We start from the raw sequence: 25,786 nt of genomic DNA, 5'->3' as shown, positions 1-25,786 counted from the left end.
CTTATTTTCTACTGAGACATTTTATATCCGTTTCCCTTCACAAACCTTTTATTAGTGTGTCCAAGAAAACGTTTCTCTTCTGTTGTTCTTATCAGAAGAGTAAAAACACGCATCTGGTATCATTGTGTCACGTGACTAACGTGAAGCGCAGTTTTATTACTGAGTGAAGTAAAACAGGTAGTGATGCTTTTTTCTTTTTTCTTTTTTTTGGATGTAACAAAAACTCTGTATATTAATTTAAGATGAATTCACTCTTAAATTGTTTTAAATGATGAAGGACTTTAGCTTTTATTCATTCTTTATTCTATTATTTTAATATAAATGTATAAGAAGACAGCACCATGATGAACTGTACAGTAATAATGTCTTCACTTCAGTTCCCTTCAACCTTCACACAGAAAACTCTGAGGTCCAGTGGTGGAAGTTCTGAGGAAACACAATGCAGAAAAAAGAAAACAGATGCAGTAACAGTTCCTTCCCTCTACATCACTTGATTTTAATCATGGGTTTGGTTACTAACTTTAGACAAGTGACAATTTAATGGAAACATTATACATGAACGTCTCAGTACAGAATAAAAAAATCCCAGAAATCCTAATGGTTTCCACTACAAATATCGCTACAAACCATTAGCTGTTAACCCTTAAAGCTTTACCAAATGGTTTCCAAAACATAGTGTGTTTGTGGCACATCATTTTAAATCAAATTATATAGTTTGTAGAAACGTTCTGGAATCTGGAAGCTTCATGATGTCCTGATGGTGTCGAGTAGATGTGGCCATGTGACCTTCAAGTAGCCAGCGGTGTTCTACTGGTTTTTATTGGAATCCTTTACACAGAACATGTCACCAATAGACTATAAATGATCATTCGAGACCCACTGGGACCATCAGGGTTCATTACATCCAACACAATTTACATTACAACCATTAAAACATTTACAAATACTGTGATTTTCCACAGGGTTCCTTTTCAGAAGATCAGAATCAAACCCCTGTAGATTCTAAAGGCTTGTTTTAATAAACAGAAACACTGAGCACAGAAATCTCTAATCAAGTTTAAATAAACAAGACGTCTTCAATATATTACAAATATTAATATCATACAGCAAATAAAACTCATGTAGCAAACAACAACCTCAGACTTCTAAACTACAGAACAAATTCTACAAGGAAAAGAGAAACCAGATCATCTGTTCTTCCCAAGTAAACATGTCCTTTTAATCCTGGGTCTCATGGTCAAGTCCAGAAAAGTAAAGGATTAAAGGAGACTGATAGAATCAATCAGAGCTCATTAATCTGCACTGTGACAGGAAGCAGAAATAATGACCAAAAGGAAAAGATATGAGAATGTGGATGTCATCAAACTATTAGAAACAATTAAAGAAATGATTTTTCCTTCACGTGTCTGTTTCCTCCTGACTATTTCACAGAGAGCAGATATTTTATTGCAGGAACATGCTGTTGATTTAACATCTAACATTACTATCAAAACAGTGACCTGGACAAACTGACCTGGATTTTGGAACAAGATGGCAGGAGGAAAACATCTTGGAGAACAGAAATGGAGAGCATGTGGATGAGATCAGAAAAAAACCTACATCTCAGAAGGTTAGTAACAGCAGCCATGTTATATCATGAATTACTAATTAATAGACTGTAATTAATACAACCAGTTTGCTGTAATGGTTTTGGGCTGCAGACACCATGAACAGTTTTACATTCACGTGTTCATCAGTAAAAAGGTGAGAACCTCAACCCTGATGGAACTATAAATGAGTCACACAGAAGAGGATGAGTTTAGTTCCTCTCAAGTGTTCCTCCTCATACCATCTCAGGACGTGGTTCCCTCACCGATGTCATCACTGGCTCGCTTGTTAGGGACAAACGTACAGAGAGTGATTTCTGATCCTAATATATATATATACTTATAATCTACTGAATTCTGTAAAGCTGCTTTGGGAAAAAGTCTACTGTGAAACGTGCTGTACAAAAAACACTGAACTGAACTTAAGTCTTTAACTGTCAGTCACTGATTCCATAACAAGAGACTCATCAACATAGCAACACATGACTACACGTATGTGACATTTACACGTATGTGACATTTACACGTATGTGACATTTACACGTATGTTTCCTTCTTTACAGCAACCGAATCCAGTTCAGTCTCAGACTCAGACTAGGAAATGATACAAGACAAGGAATTTAATCAAGCGATAAGAAAAGGTGAAGTATTCTATAAAAGCTTACACCAGATGGATCAGTTCACTATGGGATTTTTTTCAGAACTTTTCAAACTGAGCCTGAATTTTCAGCGAGGAACCTGAATTATGACTTTTCGCTCCTTTTCCAGAATCTGGAGTTCCTTTATTGTCCGCAGTATGTCGCACTTTCCCATAGGAAACGGGTAACTTTACACTCACGACGAGTGTAGAAGAGTGACGTGTTATATTATGTTCATAAAACAAGGTTCTTGAGCAGAACACACAGTAATTACCCTTTGACCTCCTCTGATGAGCAATGTAGGTTATGTTGAGCTCTCAGAGATAAGATGAGATCCTTGAGATGTAGACAGCTTCAGAGTAAAAAACCCATCAAAATGATGTATGTGTGTAGCAAAATGGAAAGGGTTAGGGTTAGGGTCAGTCCAGTCTGGAGTCTACTCCAGTTTAGTCCGTGATGTTCCCACCTGGCGATGATGATGATGATGATAATGATGATGATGACGTCACAGATAAAAATTGTAACACAGAGCATCAGAAAGTGTAACGTGACACATAATGTATGAGGACAAATCAGTATCCAATCTCATCATGTACTTCTCTGTCAATAAACTCGCGGTCACAAAAAACAAGAGCAGAAAGCCAGAATGTTATGTGAGATGTTCTCCACAGCTGTCTTTCTGTAACCCATCTACCTGCAGCTGGCACTTTTGGTGAGAACAGGTGGACACCCATGTGGCAGTGTGAGGGCTCTTACTGACAGAGCAGCTCGTCGTTTTCACGGTGTTCTCTGAGCAGTAGGTCTTCATGCGGTACATGTTGACTTTACTCTCACAGCAGCCCATGGAGCTGAGCAGAATGCATGTATCTTTCCTGAAGGCCTTGGTAAAGATGGCATAGAGGAAAGGATTGGCACAGGAGTTGATGGGATAGAAGAGCACCAACAGGATCTTGGAGTTAGTAACTGTGATGAGCGGCACCTTAAAGGCAGCTGAGATGGCAAAGAAAGAGATTGGAGCCATGCAAAGGAAGTCGGTGAAGATCAGTACGGCCATGCGCTTAGCGATTTTAGCATCGGCGGCTCGACCAGGCACTTCAGGGTGGCGCACGACCACGTAAATCCGCACATAACAACCACAAATCACTAGAAAAGCCCCAACGTTGAAAAGCAGCAGAAGAATGATGTAAGCCTGAGCCCCAGGTGTTTCAATATCCATGGGCAGACACATGCTGACTTTGCTGTAACTGCTAATGCCAAAGAGAGGAAATAGTGCCAGGAGCAAGCAAAGCAGCCATCCAGCAGCCATGATCACAGCAGCCTGGCGGAGAGCAAGTCGGCGCTCTAGCTGCATTGCGTGGGTGATGGTGTACCAACGTTCTATTGTGATAGTCGACAGGGTGTAAATAGAGAGTTCTCCACCGAAGACAGACAGAAAGCCTGCAATGTTGCAGCCCACTCCTGTCTGCCATTCAATAGCATGCTGACTATAGCACCCACGTGTCCTCAAGTCCACTATGGCGATCATCAGAAGGTACACCCCTATGCAGAAGTCGGCAAAGGCCAGGTGACACATGAGGAAGCGTGGTACGGTGAGTTTGCAGCGGCTGGCGAATAACACGAGAAGCACCGTCAGGTTGCCAGCAATAGCCAGGATGTTGATGAACCAAATGGCCACACGAAGAAACACGAACCCAGCAATGTCCTCACAGGGGTTGAAGGCATCTGCCTCGGGACTGCACTGGAGCGCTGGTCTGATCTGGCAGAAGTCTGGGTATTCAAAGTCCACATTGCCAAAGCTAGCTTCAGACAGTGGATCCAGGATATCAGAATAGAAATCCTCTTTTTCCAAGCTCCTAAATATGCAGTCAAAAAAGAAAGGAAAAGATCGAAACACATAACGTTCAGTTCACCAAGTCTTTAATAATCTCTACACAAACACATTACTGTTTATTTATCTTCAACACTGGTTAGTTAAAGAACATGAAGATTATGTCAGGTTGTGCTGCAAACATTCCACATTTTATTATTAAATTCATCTAAAAACAAACTCTCACTGGATTCGAATGTTTCCAGGAACATTTCCAGTTTCCCCGTTATTTATTTAACTTTACATATACTGGAACCATCAAGATGCATCCAACCTCGTGTCTCATTTCATTCTCATTACTACACAGTTTTATATAAAAAAATGGCCGACACGTTGACCTTGAGTTTGGAACTGCTTTTAACATGCGGTTAATTTTACACTTCATCTTAAAAGTCAGAATGCAAAAGAAATATGTTTAACAAAATCTTTAAAAAATATTACTTAGGAAAAGCAGTGTTTCCTCTTATTTCTCTGACACACACCAGATGTTTTATATAAAATCCTCGAGAATCTACACAATCCTGTAAAACGTACTTCTCTGCTGGGTTCTGATTTTCACAGTATGAAGATCCATTTCTCTGTGCTGATGATGGAAACTCCCTGTTAAAGAAGACACATGATAATGAGAAAAAGAGCATAAATAATATAAGTAATAAGATTTGTTCTCTAAGGCAATTGAGATGAAGATGAAGACTATTTATTAATAACTCTCTCTGTATTTATCAGTAAGGGTAATAAAGTGTCAGAAGACTTGAGTTTGAGTTTAGAGTGAAGCAGCAGAAACCTCTGAACATCCCAACTGAGCAGAGAGCAACAGTGACTTGGGAAGGTGAGATGAGCTTCTCTTAAGCTTTCCAAACTGTTCAGAGGAGGCAATCTCTTCAGCTGAAAAGCCGAGCGAGCCACCAGCACCAGCACAGACTGCAGGCCGTGAGACGGTAATGTCTCCAGGGCAGTAGAGGACACGTCTCTGAAATCAAAACAGCATCAACATCAGCCTCTAAACATAATACATCTCCCTCTTATTACATGCACTTTGTGCGTCAGACTACGATCTGATTTATAGTTTTTCATTTGAACTCATGCAGGAGATTCATTTGTCATGAACAGTTTTACATTCAAGTGTCCATCAGTGAACATCAGCACACCTAAACAATGATGGAACTGTAATGAATGGACATCCTGGGACACTCAGAAGAGGCTCCCTGTTGACTCTGGTTGCTCTTAAGGTTTCTTTCTCTTTCCACTGTCTCTGACTCGCTCATTAGGGAGAAATGTATAAATCCCTAAGTGCTTATAGTTCCATGGGATGAGACTTACAGTACAGCTGGGCCAAAAGCTCCTAGAAAAGCGTCCTTGTGGATCACTTGCAGCTTTCGGTTGTTCTTTAAGGTTCTGTCGAATGACCAGAAAATGATTAGAATTTTTCAGATCTGCGTAGGTTCCCAGGGACAGTCCCAGGAAATGTTAAATAGAAGCAAACACTTACAGTTTATCGATTTTTGTTCCATTGAAGGCGTGTTTGTGTATTTCCCTGAAGCCATTGTTATACAGATTCCTGAAAAAGATTCCAAAATTAACTTTATAAATATTTATATATATATTTTTATGAAACTTGAGTTTAATTTCTATAATGGTTGAATTTATAACACATTCTAAACAAAACTAAACCCTCCAATGTACCTGACAACATTCACTCGAGTGCCACACTGAGCACAAACACCTGATTTCAGTTATCAGAACACAAGAGAAGAAAATCAGCAGCTACAAGTGTTTCTTTAATGAGGGACTGACGCTGAGCTTTAGATAGAACTTACAGTGTTGTGTCTTCAGCCGTCATGCCAATGAAGGCATTTGATGGAATCGACTGCAAGTGCAGATTGTCACAGATATCTCTAAAAAAAACAGAGAGACGGTGATCTCATTACACAGAAATCTCCAGTAATCTCACAGTAATCTCACAGTAATCTCACATTGATCTCACAGTAATCTCATCTCCAGATCCTCAGTGTTGTGTGTTTGATCATCCATAACATAGAGAAACTGCATGAACGGAATGATCAGTGTTATCTCTCTCTCTCTCTCTCTCTCTCTCTCTCTCTCTCTCTCTCTCTCTCTCTCTCTCTCTCTCTGTCTGTGTCTCTCTCTCTCTCTCTCTCTCTCTGTCTCTCATCTCTCTCTCTCTCTCTCTCTCTCTCTCTCTCTGTCTCTCTTTCTCTTTCTCTCTCTCTCTGTCTCTCTCTTTCTCTGTGTCTCTCTCTCTCTCTCTCTGTCTCTCATCTCTCTCTCTCTCTGTCTCTCTCTCTCTCTCTCTCTCTCTCTCTCTCTGTGTCTCTCTCTTTCTCTTTCTCTCTCTCTGTCTCTCTCTTTCTCTGTGTCTCTCTCTCTCTCTCTCTGTCTCTCATCTCTCTCTCTCTCTGTCTCTCTCTCTCTCTCTCTCTCTCTCTCTCTCTCTCTCTCTCTCTCTCTCTCTCTGTCTCTCTCTCTCTCTCTCTCTCTCTCTGTCTCTCTGTCTATACACATATCCAGCTGCCCAACTGTGGTTTTGTGGGTTGTTGGTTGGACTGAAATTATGAGCACAAAGGCAGAATACAGCATGTATTGATTTATTATATTATATTTATAATGTATTATATCATGAGTGTAATCATAGTGAACACCATCAGTCACTTCATGTAATTAAATCACAATGTCATTAATTACATTATGGTTTATGGATAAACAAAACAAATCTCGCTACCAATCTCCAACATCACCTCCTGTAACTCCTGCTGAACTCACAGTATGAAATCGACTTCGAGAGACGCGATGGCCGTCAGGTCAGGAAACGCGACTATCCCGGTGTTCGAGATGCTCCTGTAGAAGTGAAATATAATCAGCAACGTGTCACCAAAAACACCAGATAACAGTCTTTAACCTCAACACAGTGCCCTTTGTCCTTCATAATAACGTCTTACTCAATTCTCGCTTTGCATTTGAAAGTAATTGGGAGCAGCGTTGATGATCTGGATCATGTCTATCAAGTTTAAATATTCAAGAACTTTGTGCTTTACACATAAACACCATTCATGTTAATACAGAGAGCAAAAACCCAATGTTTCAGCCTGCAGATCCTTCTCTCATGGAGAACATTAATCAAAGATCTTCACCTGTATCTTCTTGCATTGTGCTGTTCTTAAAGAATCATCACTTTTCGTTTCCACCTTCATCTATTCATTATGCTGAGAATTAGTGATTAACGTGTAAAAGCAGGTCATCTGCAGACCTCAGATACACAGCATGGAGAAAAACATGGTGCTCACAGGTATCTCAGTTTGGGGAGATTGTTGAAGGCCCGCTGGTGGATATGGACCAGACTCCGTGTGTTTTGGATTGAACTGCGAAAGAACAACAATCAATAATCTTTAACAATTCTCTTTAAAGAAAATAAACAAATGAAAACATAGTGAACGTTTAGTATAAAGGTGATGGAAAGGAATTGAAACTTGACACTGAAATGTTTGCGCACTTTAGCAGCGACTAATGATCATAAATACATCAAAATTAAATCCTCATGTATATAATCATATTAAAATCATGGCACATACACATCACATGCATATCATTTCTGTTTCTGATTAATTTAAGTCTTTAACTCTTACATCTCTGAGAGGTTGAGAAGGTTGTTGAAGGCCTGAGTCTCAATGGTTTCCAGTGTCACACTTTGAGCAATTTCTCTGCAAACACAATAAACCAAAAGATATATGATATTATTTGTACATATTTTGACTGAAGTCTCTGCTGCTATGCGCTCTGTGTAAGTATTGATCTTCACATGAACAACTAAGACCTCACTCTTAGTCTCAGGTCAGATCAGTTCTTGAAGGTTCTTTCTGTCGAGGCTTCTTTATAATATACTAATAAAGCCAACATTTTAAATAAATTCAACATATAGTTTATATAATGCATATCTTTGATTACAAAAATGGTTATAATTGGAATTGTATTGATTTTAAAGGAAGTTGTAATGCTCCCTGTTGGTCTGTTTTTTAAATAATTTTCTGCCTTCTATTGGTTAATTGCATGTCCATTAAAGACCAATTAAACACCTTAGGTACCAAACTAGACACCAATACGTATGTAAGGATTTAATTAAACACAAACACAAGACGTAGTAGTTCCATTTGGTACGGGTTTTAATGGTATTTGTAGTGGAACCCATTAGGTTTCTTTTAGTGGTTTCTAGTTTTTTTTGTGTTTTTATTTGTGTTTAAAAGCAGGTGTGTGACTGATGATTAATAAATGAATATTGACGGAACGTATTAAAGTGTACGCTAACACGAGGAATGTTTCGCTGATGTCCACTCATAAATTACACTCACATTCTTTTGACCGCTCGCAGTCCATCGAAGCTGAAACTTGGAATCGTCCTCAAGTGAATATAGTTCAGAACACTGAAAGAAAATGTTATTAACATTAAAATTTAAATTCAATGAACGATTACAGGCCTGTCATTAATACACCAGTTAAGATGTTGAATGTCTGGTTATGATTTTGGATCCATTTTAATAACATTTCATTCATAAAGCACTTGAACATTGAACATTGTCAGGATTGAGAGCTACAGGATTCTACAGGAGTCTCATTTCTTGCTAGTTCCCTGATAATAAATTGTTGTAAAGACCATTAGAAGCGTAATCTTTTGCTATTTTGGGCCACGTCACGAGCGTCCAGTCCGCCTTAGACATGTTTATTAATCAAGTACAACCAGTTACTAAAATCTTAGACACCACGTTGCCATTAGTCATTTTCTTCTGATGAACCTGCTGGTCCTGTCCATTCTACACTTTAGCAACTCAGATACCACCAACCATCTTCATCTGCTCTTTTAGCACTGAATAACCATCAAAACTCTTTCACTAAAATCCTTTCACTCATTTAAGCCTCAAGGAAGTCTGAGTCACACAGGACCAGCCAACCTGATAAGAGCTAAATCCAACAAGGTCTTCAGTCTCACGAGCGCTGATAGGACTGCAGATGTTTATATAGTATTTGATACAGACACGGTTTGGTCAACCTTAGACACGTGTAGTCCAAACAAAAACAGCATTAAAACAAAAGCATCAAAATCACTTTCAGTTCAGAAAAAGAAAAAAACCTCACCAAATAATTTACTCCTGAAACGGATGTAAAGAATCTCCCCAACACTGAGTGTCACACATGAGCTCCCTCAGTCACTGTATTAGAAAATAATCATCCAGATGCATGACCTTCTACAGCAGCAAGACCACCGTCTGATCTGCTGATCAATCATCAAGTATAAGCAAAGTGATACCCAATATCAAAATGATACTCAATACAACAACAACAGGAATTATATTGATTTGTGACTGTGTGTGTGAGTGTGTGATGCGAGCGAGCCTGGAGCTTTACGACAGAACTGTTCAAGGTTTATTCCCATCTGGCACTCAGTGTTCTAAGGATAAATTGTGGACCCACAGTGACATTGACCAGGATAAGTGATTACTGAAGAGGAAGGAATGATAGCACCACATGGCGGCCAAATTTTATGTGTCGTACAAACATCTGAATTCATCTGCATATTTATCATGTGCATAAAACAACAGCAGCATCTCTAATCTGCACTTTTAATTATTAAATGTTTTTCACTTTGGAGCACTGAAAAGAATTCATAATTTTTGAATGCATGAGAAACAGTTCATAATACAGAATCACAAGAAATCAAAAAGGAGATCTATATGAATTTAGATCATTTTTTGACAGGATTACATGCTTATATTTATTATATTGAAGAGTATAAAGCAGAAAGAGTTTGTGAATGCGGACATTTCTGCAGATTATCTTTACATTCACATTTCTCTTCATCCAGAGAGACCAAACCATATTATAGTCTTTCCTAAAGAAGTCATGTGCTATATGAGCACACACACACACACACACACACACACACACACACACACACACAAAAGAAATGTGTACACTCAGAAGTGACGATGTGTCTCTGTATTTTCCATTTCCTGATTGTTTGCACATCTCCACTCAGTGTGGATGAATGACCTGAATAAAGAAGAGAGTTCACACTCATTCACACACTCATTCACAACTAGGTGCAATTTAAAAGAAGCCAAACTATAGTCTGTTTGGAAGACGGGAGGAAACCAAAGAAGGTGAGACAGAAACCGAAGATTAGGGTTACGACTATGCGTCTGTGCCACAGGCTGGTAAACAACTTAATGAATGTTTCTATTGGAGCGTTTAGAACTGTGTTACTTGCTCTTTCTGATCATGAGCTCCAAATGTAAAATGCATCATGGCTGCCACTAGAGACGGAATTCCAGGTGTGCAGTGAAATGATAGAGAGATATGAACTGTCTGGTAAAGTCTTCCATTATAAATTTTGCATGTCGTACTCATTTGTGTGTGTCATTGATTTGTCTGATGCCCTTGACTGACTCTTATCACGGCTCAAGGTTTTGGGTGTATCAGAGAAAGGCGATAATTTGAAGCTCTCAAGGACATGAAGCACCACACATTCCTCACTCTCACCAGGCACTACCTTTCTTACATCACTAACAAGCTACATCCTGAGACCAGCCAGAGATAGACTCAGTTTTGGCAAAGCAACTTGACCTCTCTCCTCCAGATTCTTTTGTTTTTTTTTATACATACAACACCATACTGGTTCCTCACCAAAGGAAACAAGGAAAGCAATTTATATCAACAACACATTAGGCTTTTTCTAGAAGGAGACATTGACTAGAAATAGAAATCAAAAACTGGCAAGAACCAAAAGTGAGCAGTTCCTGATCCGTGTTCCAGCGTATGAAGGTGTGTGACGTGTGTTCTTTACTGTATATGTATCTTGTCCATTATAACAATAAGTAAAACACTTCAAAAACATTTTATTTCCAGTGAACAATCCTGTACAGTAGCTGCAGGAGAGGAACATATCAATCTTCTTCTTTTGGCTTCTCCCATTAGGAGTCGCCACAGCAGATCATCCGTCTCCATCCACCCTGTCCTCTACATCTGCCTCTTTCACACCAACTACCTGCATGTCTTCCCTCACCACATCCATAAACCTCCTCCTTGGTCTTCCTCTTTTTCTCCTTCCTGGCAGCTCCATCCTCAGCATTCTTCTACCAAATACGGCTGGAAAATTCAGGTGTCCCAATACGTCCATGCAGAACACCAGTCCCCCGGAACTCGCGGGGTTACGTCTTACACACCCCTGCAGCCGCAATGGTACTTTAGTGAATTCATTATGTCACTTTATAAACTTATTAGTGTGCAGTATTTGACCAAATACAGTTTTAAATGTTATTCCTAACGTTCCTGAACATTCGGTTCCGCAGATTCCCGTAAATTTTAAGATAATCTGTGAATTTTCTGAGCTGCGAATTAACGGGTTTTGACTGTTTACCCACTCCTGAGCAAAAAACAGAAATCTCTATTACCAGAAAAGAGCAATGCAACGCTGTGAAATCACATGTTGCCCAAAAAGAATGTGGAAGACTCAAAGCCTCATCACGCAGGGAAAACATCCGGCTGAGATCTTAAAGAAGGGGGAGAGAAGGCTATGAAAAGAGAGGAAAAAGACAGAAGGACGTATTTTGGCAGAATATGGAGCGCTTGATTTAGAGCGGTTCAGCAGAGTTATGTGATCATAAGAGTTACGATTTCACTTGCGTGGCGCGACGTGCCGAGATCCAGAGATGTGTCTTCAAAGAAATAAAATAGTGAACACATCTCAATGAGAGGGTGGAAGAGGTCATGGTGAGAAGATGTTCACCTGCTGTTACTGGTGAGCTGCTACACTGTGAAAATTCAAAGAGCGATTTGGAATACAGAAGAAGATTAACGGGCTTCCCCCCAAATCAAAGAGAAATGAACAGATGTGATTTTTCAGCAGACGGATCTTCTGCCCACACTGCTGCACCTCTAAGCTGTGGCCTGAGACATGATCCTGCTGGATTTGTTCTGACATCCAAATTTAAACTCTATAACTTATGTTATAGGTTTCAAAAGGAAACTTAATCCCATATGAAGTTACTTTATCTATTTGTTTAATTCTTGCTTTTTGTCCAGACCAGTGATTTGCTGTTAAGACCATTAAAAGTGACAAGTGTCATTTTGTCCCTGGTCCATGTACAGAATAAAAAGTCTCTGCTTAGACAAGACCATCAGGGTTTCACTTTATTTTTCACATACTATATATTTATACTGAGAGAAACAAACTGTATAAACAACTATTTATTAAAGTTGGTCTGCGTCTACAGTTATTACTGTTTAATGGCATGATTATATTTTGGAGGAATTGTGTGTAGAAACGACGAGAGCAGATTTTCAGCCTGTCATATGAGTTCCATCTTATAGGACACTACAGCGAGATGATGTTTTTGGCCATTGCAGAGGCTTATTGTTCCAGACAGACATGAAAAAAGAATCCCTATCAAAATAGCTTGCACTGAATTGAAGGATTACGCAGGAAACACTCGGCTCCTTTCAGAGGTGTGATGGAGACGACGATGTTCTCACACCACTGCCACTAACATTAAAGACTCTGTAACACAAAGCTCATGTGGTTTCACTGTGTTCTTCCTATCTTTTCTTTTTTACACACACACACACACACACACACACACACACACACACACACATTTCTATTATACTAAAATAAAAGTATTTTTACTTTCTTTACTTTTTCTCATCTTGCATGTTCTTTCACTCGAATGTAAGATGCCAGATAGACGAGACGGATGCAACATTTCAAGGACTTTGCAAGACATACAGTATATAAGATAAAAGTATTTCCATTTATAATGAGGCACGTTTTCTTTCTAATTCTATTGTAGAAGTGAATTTATGGTTGTTTTCCTTTGGGGCAAAAAAATATGGAGCAGAAATCTAAACACATTAGAAGTAAGAATGTACAATTCCAATGATTCTTCAGCATCAGATCAGACGTGAGATCTTTTACTGAATTTCTGATCACTTTAACGTGTGAACATTGGAATTTTGACAATCTGCAATTAATGCAATAAATCTCAGCATGTGTTATGACTGTTATTGTATAAGATAAACATGAACTAAACTGATTATTAAACCTTTTTCTCTACATGTTTTAATGGTTTTAAGGTTTGTTTGTTATTTTGGCCGATCAAACAGAGATCTCTCAAACAGATTACAACAATTTAAAGTGTGATATAAGGAACAGGAACAGGAAGTGTCTAAAAAAGAGGTTTAATATTTTCTATTTGCTTTACTATAATCTCACATAGAAAAGACTAAAGCTGATTAAATACACTGAGAGCATGTTCATGTTCATGTTAATGATAATAAACCTTCATGTTTAATGAAAGAAATGAACCCAATACATTTCTTAAATTTATCTGAAAGCAGTGTGAGTTGTACTGATCCATGTGTGAGAACGAGGAAGGAAAAGGTCAAAATAAGGTCAGGTTTTGTCCTTGAGATATTATTGGACTATACAATAATCTAAAGTCTGTTTACTTGTTGCCAGTTTAGATTTTGAGAAACACATGCTTTTATTTAATAAAGAGTTTTCTGCCTAAATATTTTGTCACTTTTTTGTGAGTTGTCATGAGCTGTATGGAACACTGGACAGAGAAGGAAACATCATCTCCAACCTCCAGATTTGCGTAAAGACATGTACAGGTTGAGTTACACTCCTTCATGTGCTCGTGTTTCTGAGATGACAGCTTTGTCTGCCTGAGGAGACATCATGCATGGGTTCTGTCTCCATAATATTCGCTCCATGGTTTGCACTTACAGTCTGCTGGTGGCGCCGCGCGGTTTCTGCGCCATGGCTTCGGTCGCGCTGGTGCAGCTGATGGTCCTAACGCAGCGGCACATCTCCGGACACACAAAACGCAAACCATCACACTGACACAGCATGAAGATGAAGATGAAAAGCGATGTCCTCATTGTGTAAACCTGTCTTCAGTTCCTCTGTCTTCTCTTCTCTGGGTGGTGGACACCAGGAAGCGGAGGCGCGCACTGGGCAGTAGATCAGTCCTGTTTCAGCAGAAGAAATAAAAACAGGGGATAAAACGGCGTGTGCAGTGACACTGATCCAGCAGGGTCTGAAAGGTGGATAGAGAAAGAGAGAGAGAGAGAGAGATGGAGGGAGGGAGGGATGGAGGAGTTGTAATGCGCTCTTGGGAACAGGATGGACAGGAAATGCTGTGCGCTCCTTCTGCTGAATCGAGTGAAAGATTCGGACACACTGACGCAGTGATCATGAGAATCAAGCTGACAGTCACTAAACTCTCGTCTTTACTCTAATTATTCAGTTATTTATTTATTTATTCAACTTTTCACCGTCAACTTTACTTTAAGAATGAATCGAGGTTCAGGGAATCCACTGAGTCATTATGTGGTTTTGAGGATTGAAGTTTTATTTTATTCTTCATTTGAGATTTTTTCCTCAATTGAGACCATGTTTTATTTGCTCAAACTTTCAAAGATACTTCTTTGTAGCTTTTGAGCAGGACCACAAAGATCTTCAGTCAATTCAGAAGCAATCTTCTTATCACTCAGGACATCACAAAGAAGTTCTTCAGACCTGTCTGTTCCATCCTGATTGGAGGTCACATCAGGAGAACATTTTTTGCTGCTGCTGGAATGTCGCTCCCAATATAACACACTTTTAAAGACACATGAGATCACTAGAAGTTTCCACGTAGAATCCATGAAGATGTCTTTGGAAGATGACCATGTTTTATATAATAGAAATTATTTATAATTCAGTATCTGTAATTGGCATCACCCAGATGAGGACAGGTTCCATTCTGCATTTCAAGGTTTCTTCATGTCATTTCATGTTGTTTGTTTTTGCTTGCCATCATCATTTCTGTAAAGCTGCTTTGTGGTGATCGTTGTACTCCTCACACCACAATGTCATTTCCAACAATTGCAAACAATCATTTATTTCTCAGTTTTGATTTTTTCATTCCTTCATCTATCCTATAAATAAATTACACAAAAAACACTGGAGTCAGTTTAACATCTAGTCAAGTTTACAAATATAAAAAAGCCTACACAGAAAGTATGATGTGCTCTGATGTTCTCATGAGTTTGTGCTACACTCAGCTGTCAGTGTGAGTCGGGAAACTGATAAGTCTCCAGTGTTGATGTTGAGGATCAGTGCCTCGGCTCTTCCTCACTCAAATGTTTTGATACACAGGAATATATAAACATCCATATAAAATAAGGTGTCATTGTTTTCATCTGTAGACAGTTTAAACTCCATCTTATTACAATGTGCATGATGCAGTACGCAGATCTCACTGCTCTGCCCAAAGCCGTGTTTGACTTGAACAGTGGTAAATATTCATATTGGACTTCTGCTTTAGTCATGCAAGCATTTACTGAATTACTCTTTTTATGAATAATCATCTAAAACATTTCCTTTTTTATACACGAGGATTTTATTTTTATTTGAGCACATTATGGCTAATTACATACTTCCACTTACAGAGAAGTCTTAAACCTTCTGCCTCAATATCTAAACTTCACACACATATAAATATACAGTTCCTCTGTTTATTACTAACCATAACTGGACTTATACAAACCAAACTGCTGCCCACTTTCATGAAGTTAAAGTCCACTATCAGATAAACTCTGGGGAGAAATGTGCTGCTACAATGGAGTAAAATCTCCAGGGATGTGATTCCCCAACATTTCTGTCAAGTTAAATGACTTCTCATTGATTTTAGATGATGTGGGCTGAATGTAAGAAATCTCTGTAGGAGAAAAGGCATCTTTAGGGTTTGTGCCAAGTGTCTGTCCCACATCTGCTTAGGCCATGTTGACCTAGACTAGCACACCATTTGTTTTTACTCCACTGCCTGGCTTTTGACAGATAAGCAAAGAACTCCAATAAAACCTGTGGACTATGTGAGGATTTGTAGATGTCACACAACTTGAACATATAAAGAGGGAACTTGTAAATATTATATAGAGACTCCCATCGAATGTTTTTATTTGGTTTGTAGTCCTCATGGCGCAACTATTAATAGTCTTTTGTTTGGTTCCAAATGGTTTTACAGACAAACGTACTAACAGAGTAAACAAACTTTCCACAACATTAAGACAAAAGCATTTGCTAGTGCAGTTTTTTCCATCTAAAGCGTAGTCAGTTATCTATCTGAATTCAGTGTATAGTCCATGTGCTGTATGTTGTTATTTCACAATATTGTCCCTAATTATAAGTGTGTTCTACACAATGTACTGGATGATATTTGTCACTGTAGTCAGTCAGATGAACGAAAGCCAGAAGTTAAAATGATGACAGTGTGAAACTGTAGGCATCTGATTTTATCTGACTGTTTTGAGCAAAACAATTTCCATCATTTGACACAAAGTGGGACAGATGTCTCTAAATGCATATTGAACCAAAATCTGGAATTTGGTTATTTTGTTCACTTTGGTTTAAAAAGAAACTACTTTACTCATTCAGAAAGTATTCAGGGTCGTGTCCCAATTTATTGTACAGATGCCCAAGTAGCAATGACTTTATTACAACACACCCGAAATGATCTGCTTCTGAAACACATCACAACCTCTCCCATTATTCAGAGCATTTTACCTTTGCTGGTCATCATCCTACAGTGCTTTGATTATGAGGCCTGCAGTGGAATTTCACTCACATTGTAGTTTTCTGCAGCAACTCCACACCCCATCCGTCACTGCAGCCTCCAAAGATGGCCATCACTCCTACATGCAATTAACCAATTCCTGATTAAACACACTGTAAATTATTATTTACAAAATCTCAGAAAATGATTGATTGATGATTATTAAGCCTTTGATGTTGCAGTTGTTACATTGTGGCTGATTCGTGCTCATTCTGCGCTTCGCTCGTTAAGTCTGTTCACTGAACCGTCTGTTTTCTGACGGCGTATCTGGTTAACATTTTGATATTCCTACAAGCTTCTTTAAACCCTGCATGTTCAGTCACCCTCATATTGATCAGTCATACCTGTTCCCAAGTTCACCCTCATCACAGCCACTGTTTATTCTCTCACTCATTCTTTTATCTGATGGTGAACTTTCCCATTTCTCAAGCGTTTGTTCTGTATTGTATTTTTCTGTTTTTTCGTCTCACTCTGGTCTCATGTTCTGGCTGTGCTTTTGCTCAGATTATTTTGTTTGCTGATCAACTGACCTACACTTTTTTTTTACATGAATGATATTTGGATTACACGTTGGATTCGTTTCTCTGCTTGTCAAACAAACATCATTTTATTCTGCATTTGTGTCCACCATCTTCCTCATTACACAATCTGTATCATAATATCTATTATTGTACAATTTTAGTGGAACAGAGCTACAAATAAAGTTCCTACAATGAACCTGATACCTGCTGATACCTGCAAGTTCATGATTTTGTTCTCAGTAGTTACTCAGCCTAAAGATAAAATTGAGTTTAAATGTAAACACTTTAGTGAGCAGTGATCTGGGAAAGAGTTACTTTTGTGCACTTTTTGGACACCCGGTGTTTGCTCATTCATCTGGCCACAATATCCAGCAAAAAGCTTTAACAGAGCAAAAGCTAATTTATATGATGTCTTAGATTAGTTCACTTGGAACGTTGTAGACACTGCTTAGCAGCAAATCCAGATCTTACTCAGAAATAGTTTTTACAAAGATCAGGGACACGTTTTTGACTAGTTTATAAACCCGCAGAGACTATCCATCAAAACACACACACAAAAATGTGTCTAAGCCCCTTAAACATGTACCATTATGCTGGAGACAGATTTATAAATTCAGGTGTGTGGTTTGCTTGGCCATGGTAAACCCTACACAAGTCTAGTTTGTTAGCAAGCAGGTGCAGAACCTCAGTACCAGGTGGAACAGTGGTCTGTCTGGACACAGTGGTGCTGTCAGTAACACTGCTTACATCATCTGTCACAAGCAGTAAAGTGTAAATCACCATCACTGACTGACTGATGTTAATCCTCCTACATTTTGGGCAAAAAGACTTTGTCTCTGCTCTTCATCTGAACAATATTGGGCAATGATTTGTGATTTGTACGTCCCACATTTTCTGCACTGAGCAGGTGAATAGGAGGTTCTGGGGTGTCATGTGCAGATCTGTGTGTGAAATATGTGCAATCCCCTTCTAAACTTTCTGAAAACTCTTTCTTAAGTTTCTGAAAATGTTTAACACAGAGCTTTCGATTCAAAGCAGAGTCCATGCATAACCTTAATGTGTTTTATGTGTTTTTGTGCATTACATGGGCTCATAATTTCTGAATCTTTTTTATGCTAAAGCTAAACTACATGAAAAAAGACAGAAGTGGTGTGTTACCTCCACAGCAATGTCACAAACCAATTATACTTCATTTAAATACATAATTAAAAACAACTAACTTTTATTTCATTCTGCTTCTTTAGTTGTAGTTATATTTAAAAAGCATGTATAGCCATTTGTCTTGTGTCTCACAAACAAACAATGGACAAGCTCCTTCCATGTCCTGCATGACTCCTATGATCCATCAAACCCCAACTACACGTAAACCTGCTGCTTCATGTGTCTGTTAACGGGACATTTTAGTGTCTTCAGGGTCTGTACACCAGACAAGTTCTTGTCCTAGTGGTATCTGGTGCAGACTGTTTGTGATCAGTATTTGTCAGTGGCATTTGGACCAATCAGACGTGTGATTTCATGTATGATATCAGCATGTCAGTCCTGTAATCATACAGTTATCATACAAGATATATAACAGTATCTTATCTTAATGTCAGGCAGTTACACAGATTAAAATGTGCTCTTTTATTAATCGATTACTAAAGGATTTGTGTTTAAAAGAAAAACTTAGTTTAATAGCATTAGATGAAAAAATGCAGTTTAAGGTTTTATAGTGAGAAATGAGTTTACTGCATACACACAGTGTTACAGCTGTTATAGTAATTAATCCAAACAAAGAATCATGTAAGAATTAGCCAAATGTCGTTTTTTCTGCTCCTAGACTCAGAGCTTATTACGTTACATGGAGAAAAGCGGCATAGATTCCTCGTTGTTTGGGAGATTAGGAGTCACGATTGATCCATTTATCAGGAGTTTATCAGCAACACTGCTGTTCACACGACAAGTGTCATGTTTTTAGAAATGACCCGAGTGCTCAGATCCAGGCCCGGCTCTAGCATTTTATCAGGATTTTAAAAAAATCTTTTTACAGATAAAAGTACAGAAAAGTACAGATATATTTGAGGAAAACATGTACAAAAGTGGCTCAAAATGGGGCAAAGGTTTTACTTACAACATTTTAATAAGCTAAAAATACACGACCAAAACTAAACAGCTGGAAATGTTCTTCAGTGGTTCAGCCAGAGCCTGGACTCAAATGAAGATTTCTTAGATTTCAGTATTACAGTGATGTAATAATATTACAAGATCTACAGACAGAACCTGAGAGGATGTTCGGTTAGGTTCAGGAACTTACCTGAAATGACACAGGACTAAAAATCTACCATGATTACAATACATCATTACATAAACTCATTCATAAAATCACCCCATCAGCCAAACATCTGGCACCAGCATAATACATCTGTATATATTATTCATGGTATATATATTTTATACAACATAAACATAATACAATATAATACTTTATATTTTTATTATTTAATTTTTTATATTCTTTTTTTATTCACATGTTGGACAGTGGTAATAAGTGCTTTACTACATGTCGTAGTGTGTATAAGGTGGAATGATCTTAGTGACTTTGATCGGGTTGGGATTATTTCTTCACTTCAACGTGACTATTTTATAAAGTCTTTCTGATTTCTTACAACATTCTCTAGAATTTACACAGAATGGTGCAGCTACAAAAAAACATTCGGTGGAAAGTCCTGCTGAGGAGAAAAGTCAAAGCTTTGAGATTGGAGATGATAATATGCTGGACTGCTGATCCAAAGGTCATGAGTTTAAATCCCAGCATGGCCAAAAACATGGCCAAAAGTTTCTGTGATCATATAAAATACAACATGTATATCTGGTGAATACACATCAATCTATTTATCATGTAGACTACATTCTTATGTAACACTTCCACAATACAGTCCTCTGTGTGTGTGTGTGTGTGTGTGTGTGTGTGCGCGCGCTTGAATGGTTACGTGCACGCGCCAATCTGACATCATCAAAACACGGAAGTGAACTGGAAAAAAAAAAAAAGCGGACCTGTCGGAAAGGTAGCTGGAGATCAACAGTGTCTCCTCACATGGCTCAGAAATATCTCCCCACCAGCCTTTCCAGATACCTGGATGGAGATTTCTGGCGGACCAAAGACATCCTCCGGGAGGAAATCTCCAGATGTGAACTGTTCCAGCAGAGCAGGTATGCAGGAGATCATCTGCAGCGTTTTTATAGCTGGAGAAGGTCTGTGAGGGACACATGGTCAGGCTGATCACAGCTTTGTCATACAGCAGAGTATGAAAGGAAGATGATTCTGAACACTGACATGACATCTCTCTTACAGCAGCTCAGCTTTCACAAGGAAAAATGCAGAAATGATAAAAATGTGGCTTCAGAAATGATTTCATTCGAATGTTTGATTCTCCTCTCAGCTACGACCTGAACCTGGAGCAGATCAGAGATCTAACTGCACAAAGGTTGCACTTTGTCTTGAAACTGCCCCTGATGAAACAACATCTCAATGATCAGGTGAAGTGACCATGAATACACCAAAATCATTCAGAGTTCGTATCCGAGCTCGTGAACGTCTGAGAACCAAATCTTGATGCACTTTTGTTTGTAGGTGGCTGGAAGAAAGAACGGTTTCATAAGCAAGAGCCTGTGCATCACAGAGCTGATCTGTTCTGCAGACATGGCCACCGGAGTGAAGGTGCTGCTTTTCATCATTTCATCTTCTCTGTGAAAAAATCCACTCTCTAGCAGGAGGTTCTGCATGAACTCACGCTTACCTTCATGGAGCTCTTAATAATTCATCAATTAATGCTTAGTTTGGAATTCTGTTTGGTTTGGAACGGCTGTGTAACATCATATGTACACCATATGACCAAATATTGATGGACACCTGACTATCAGGCTCATGTGTGGTTCTCCCTCAACCATAACATGTATTTAGGATGTTCTTGTGTGCTGTAGCATTATAACGTTCCTTCACTGGAACTGTGGAGCCACAACCTGTTCCAGCATGATGTGAGTTCCATAGCTTGTGTGGAAAAACCTAAAAAGCTGTGAACTAACTCCACAGAACACCTTTAGGATGATCTGGAACACCTGTTTAAAGATCTTATAGCTGAACAGGCAGAAGGTCCCACAGCACTGCTCTAAAACCTACTGAAAGTCTTCCAGGTGCAGGATATGGGATATTCAGGAAGCACATATGAGCATGATGGTTGGGTGTCTGCATAGCTTCCTTCAGCTTAAAGAGGAGAATTTATAGTGTGGAAGGAATTTCTGATGAACAGAATCTCCTGCTGCAGAGTCTCCAGGCGTTCCATGCAGTAAAATGTCCATGCAAAGCATTAGAGCTGAAATAGTTAGTGGCTCTCATTTGCATATTTTACCCGCATTTGTATTCGTTTTTTCAGTTTTGCATTTATTCAGCTGTGTGTGTGATGTTACTGTTCCATTCTTCTGACCTGCAGATGGGAGTTGTGTGTGGACTGTATGGTGGAGCCGTCACTAACCTCGGCAGTCCAGAGCAGGTGGAGAGATTGTACGTACCCGTCACAGTGAGTGTCACCATGTCCTGCTTGATCTTTGCAGAAGGATTCATTTGTAGCACATTGGGTTTGGGTTAAAGTACTAGGTGTGAAAGATTACAGATTATAATCTGAGTTTATGATGTTCATTCTGAGGATCATGGAGACACATGGAGCATTGCTAGACCTGTAATTACACTGGGATTATTCCGTGCCATCATTTTTATAAAGTTCCAGATCTCAGCTTCACTTGTGATTGAACCCCTGGACTAATACCCTTCCCTGGATATCTCTAAATATTTGTTCTTCATAAAGAAACTCAGTTTGATCTTCCAAAAAACTGTTTGTTTTGTCTGCTTACTGCAGAACTTTGAACTCCAAATATCACAGTTTCCAAGAATTTCTAAATCTGATGTCAGAACTGTCAAATGTGCAGGATGTTTTCAAACGTTTTAATGCTCTTGTGCTGAGCGTTCAGTATTTCCTCCGGTGATTCCTGATCTCGATCGTCGACTGACACAAACATGTACCTCCTGGAGGATCTTCTTGATCTGGGCGATTAGTTGTGAAGCGGTTTTTTTCATCACCAGGGAAATAAATCATTCATGTCAGCTGTTTTTTTTTTTTCTTGAGCTTTTCAGTGTGTTCTTCACTCTTGTACATTCCAAATAGTGTTTTGCTTCTCCCTCTTCTGGGTTTGTTACGATTGTTCAGATTCATGAGATCAGTGAAAGCTTTTTGGACTTGAGATTGAGAATTAACAGTGACAGATTCCAGGAGTAAATTTCACACGTGAAATAAACTCTAGACTTTTTATCTGCATACGTGCAAGTAAAATGAAGAGAGAATAACACACACCTGTCCTCGTCCCGGGGGGTGGGGGGTGGTGGTGGGGGGGGTTTACCTGCCTGATTGTCCTTCACTCTGCTGACATTCTACTACTGACTCTTTATTTATTGATGAGAGAAAAGTTTCCATGATGCATTATGTTGCCAGATTATAGAACAATTTCCATGTCCCCTGTTTTATTTAATCCACTATGTTTTCTACATCCTGCAAAAAGCATTTAATTCAGTACACAGTAAACAGTAAACATTGTCCTGAAGCAGCTTTACAGAAAAACTATTCTGTAAAAAAAATGTACATCTTTACAGAATATCAATTATAACTTCATACATGAATCCCTTTGCTTTGTGGTGACGGTCACAAGAAAAAAAAACCCTGAGATGGTAGGAGGAAGAACCTTGACGGAACCAGACTCAGAAGGGATTCCTCATGCAGGTGACATCGGATACACCTCCATTAGAGTTCCCTCATTGTTGACGTTTCAGCTGACGGAGACTCGAGTGCAAAACTGCACAGGCCAATTTAACAAACTGTTTATATTCATTACAGTCAGAATTCATCTGCACTTTCAAATGTTTAACATTCAGAGTGGTCACATGTGGGGGTTTATTGGTTTCCAATTGTTGAGATCAAAGGAGATATGATCACCTGTATCTCAGGAGTATGAGGAGCTTGAGAAAGAGGGAGAGAGAAACAGATGGCATCTGCTCTACGCAATCGTTATTTAATGCAGAAACTCGAGCGAGACACAGTGACTCCAACACAGCAGGTTTAGTACATAAGAAATCATCTCCAAGGAAGGACAACTGGTAACAGGTGAGAGGGTTAAGAGCTCCTCAAGGGTCAGTGATGAGCACTCTGAGATAGTCACTCTGGTCCATTTCTAGAGAAGAACATCTGTAGCACGAACTGTGTAAAAACAGTTAATTCTGGCTGGGACTTGAAGAAGACTTGCTTGCTGGTTCAAGAGCCTACACTGATGTCTATCCATTACTGAAGCCACCTCGAATGTGCATCAGAACTAGTGCATGGAGCGAAGGTCGTTTAAAGTGTCTAAAACGTCTATGTGCTTTATGAATGAAAAGAAAAACAGATCCAGAGATTTTTTACTCTCAGCAATTTTACTGCTCGCACTACATTCATCAGTCTTTAACTTCACAGCGTGCTTTAACTCCAGTCCAGCTGACGATCCACGTTGCTTATGTGCAGCTGCTTGGCCATGAAAATCCGTTTTGTGAAGTTTACTGGTGCAGATGTTGCTTCCAGAGACTGATGCAACAGAGGATAAATGGTTCAGCACTCAGTGACCCCAGGCAGTGTGTTTGCATGATCTTCCACTGTAAGGTCGAGGTGTCCTGGCACTGCCCCTAAACCACACAACCATCTGGAAGCAGACCCTAATGAAAGCATGCGGTCACCTGCCAGATAGGTTCAATAGACCTTCTGAAAAAAGTAAAGATTTCATCAATTCTGTTCACTGGTCACTTAGGAGGATCCAGAATCACCGAGGACCCTCTTCTCCACCCTCTTCTGAGTGACACTAAATAGTGGTATTATACTGTATGTGCCCTTTAACCCCTTTAGATCTGCAGACTTTATTAAAGATCATAGCACATACGTTTTCAACCTGGACTGAAGGACTGAAACTGCCTGCATCCCAAACAGGAACTGAAATTCAACTGAATAGGAAAATAAACTTTACCTCTGTGAGATGATTCATCATTCAGATACTGAAAAGGTTCTGCACTGTTTGAAGCGGCTGTGCTCGATTATACTGTGGTGTGAGATGTTTCAGGACTTCACCAGGATTTTATAAAAGAGTGAAAGTTGACATGTTGGGAACCAGTGTGGATCAAACTGGTTTAATATCCTAAAAGTTTTTTTCAACTCTGGTTGCTGTATTTTGGAGTAACTGGAGTTTATTTATGCACCTAGTGGAACATCCTGACAGCATTGTAACAATGTTATTGAGATGAATCTGAGATAATATCCTAGTAACATTGTCTCCATGAGCTTCAAACATGAGACTGGAGTCGATACTCACACCCAGGTCCAGCCAAGGTGACTACTTCATCATGGAGTTTCATACTAATTATAATCATCTGCTTGATGTTTTATTCAGTGTTTAATGGTCTGTACATGTTCTTCAGCTTTATCTGGGTTTTACTCAAACCTCCATCTGTGTCATAAACATACAGTAGCAGTGTGAACTAATACCGTGTTTATGAATGAGTGCTCTGAGTCTCCATCAGTGAATAAATCTACACTGGTCCAACTCTGGTGAGGGTTTTTTTTTTTTTTGAACAAAGTGAACTTGGAAAGTGTTAGTTTAAGTGTTTCAGGCAGATGAAATTCTTCACCCATTACTTGAAGATAATCAGGGACTCCGCTGTTCAGACATCTGGGAGAAGTTCATTCCACCACCTCGGTGCCAGAACAGAGAAGCGCCTTGAAGTGTACTTACCTCTCATTCTGAGAGAAGGAGGTACCAGTGGAGCAGTGCTGGAGGATCTCAGACAGCGTGGTGCAGTGTGAGATGTGATGAGGTCACTGAGGTAAGATGGTGCTGGTCCATTTTTGACCTTGTAGGGAAGCATTGGTGTTTTGAATCTGATACGTGCAGCTACTGGATCCAGTGGAGGAGCAGCAGTGTGGTGGTGTGGGAAAACTTGGGCAGGTTGAACACGAGCCGTGCAGCTGCGTTTTGGATCATTTGCAGTGGGTGAATAGCGTTCAGGGGAAGACCTGCCATTTACATGGACTATGATAAATTTGGTCTGACCAATACCTCGAGCTGTGTGATGTGTGATGTGTGATAGGTCCTGTAAAAGTGTTAACAGTGGATATTTCTGTGTGATTGTATCACCTGGAGAACGTCCTTAATGTTCCTGTGCTTCTTTAACTAAGATTTCAGCAACCGTTATGTTCTCATTTATTAAGTCTCTCTATGTGTCTCCTCATTTGTAGGAGTTGGTGTTCACTGGGATGTTCGCCATGACGGAAAGAGGTCATGGGAGTAATGTTCGGGGAATACTGACTGAAGCTCACTATGACCCTTCAACACAGGTAAATCCCCTCAGGAGTTCATGAACTGATCCTTCAACCGTGCTGCTAATCTGTGACAAAGATAATCTGATATC

The 25,786-nt window shown here is 39.3% G+C and overlaps 2 protein-coding genes across 3 annotated transcripts in view; one reads left to right on the top strand and one right to left on the bottom strand.

Moving 5' to 3' along the window:
- Nucleotides 1–471: 471 nt before the first annotated feature.
- Nucleotides 472–14,293, bottom strand: lhcgr (luteinizing hormone/choriogonadotropin receptor). Its single transcript, XM_046835239.1, has 11 exons — nt 13,885–14,293; nt 8,453–8,524; nt 7,733–7,807; nt 7,394–7,468; nt 6,873–6,947; nt 5,909–5,986; nt 5,581–5,649; nt 5,412–5,486; nt 4,876–5,061; nt 4,626–4,691; nt 472–4,077 (listed from the first exon to the last, which is right to left on the bottom strand). Exons 1-11 carry the CDS (start codon nt 14,037–14,039, stop codon nt 2,874–2,876), a joined length of 2,130 nt encoding a protein of 709 aa, XP_046691195.1. The 5' UTR covers nt 14,040–14,293; the 3' UTR covers nt 472–2,873.
- A 5,904-nt stretch (nt 14,294–20,197) lies between these two features.
- Nucleotides 20,198–25,786, top strand: part of acoxl (acyl-CoA oxidase-like) — a 36,225-nt gene continuing 30,636 nt past the window's right edge. The window contains exons 1-5 of one of the 2 annotated variants that reach the window (XM_046877268.1): nt 20,198–20,466; nt 20,697–20,793; nt 20,888–20,974; nt 21,744–21,830; nt 25,614–25,712. In XM_046877268.1, the coding sequence (XP_046733224.1) occupies nt 20,351–20,466; nt 20,697–20,793; nt 20,888–20,974; nt 21,744–21,830; nt 25,614–25,712 (486 nt within the window). In that variant the 5' untranslated portion in view covers nt 20,198–20,350. The remainder of the gene's footprint in view (nt 20,467–20,696; nt 20,794–20,887; nt 20,975–21,743; nt 21,831–25,613; nt 25,713–25,786) is intronic. The other variant, XM_046877267.1, reaches the window with a different exon arrangement.

Source organism: Silurus meridionalis, chromosome 2 (genome assembly GCF_014805685.1).
Source record: "Silurus meridionalis isolate SWU-2019-XX chromosome 2, ASM1480568v1, whole genome shotgun sequence".
NCBI classification, from domain to species: Eukaryota; Metazoa; Chordata; class Actinopteri; order Siluriformes; family Siluridae; genus Silurus; species Silurus meridionalis.
The sequence above is the reverse complement of the archived record's forward strand: the minus strand, read 5'-3'. Positions and strand labels throughout refer to the sequence as shown.

Excerpts from the sequence above, each read along its gene's own strand:
- lhcgr (XM_046835239.1), bottom strand. The coding sequence starts at position 14,039 with ATGAGGACATCGCTTTTCATCTTCATCTTCATGCTGTGTCAGTGTGAT. Across the intron at positions 5,487-5,580 it reads GGAACAAAAATCGATAAACT|AACCTTAAAGAACAACCGAA; the intron begins GTAAGTGTTTGC and ends GTCATTCGACAG. Across the intron at positions 5,062-5,411 it reads GCTTTTGGCCCAGCTGTACT|AGACGTGTCCTCTACTGCCC; the intron begins GTAAGTCTCATC and ends TTTTGATTTCAG.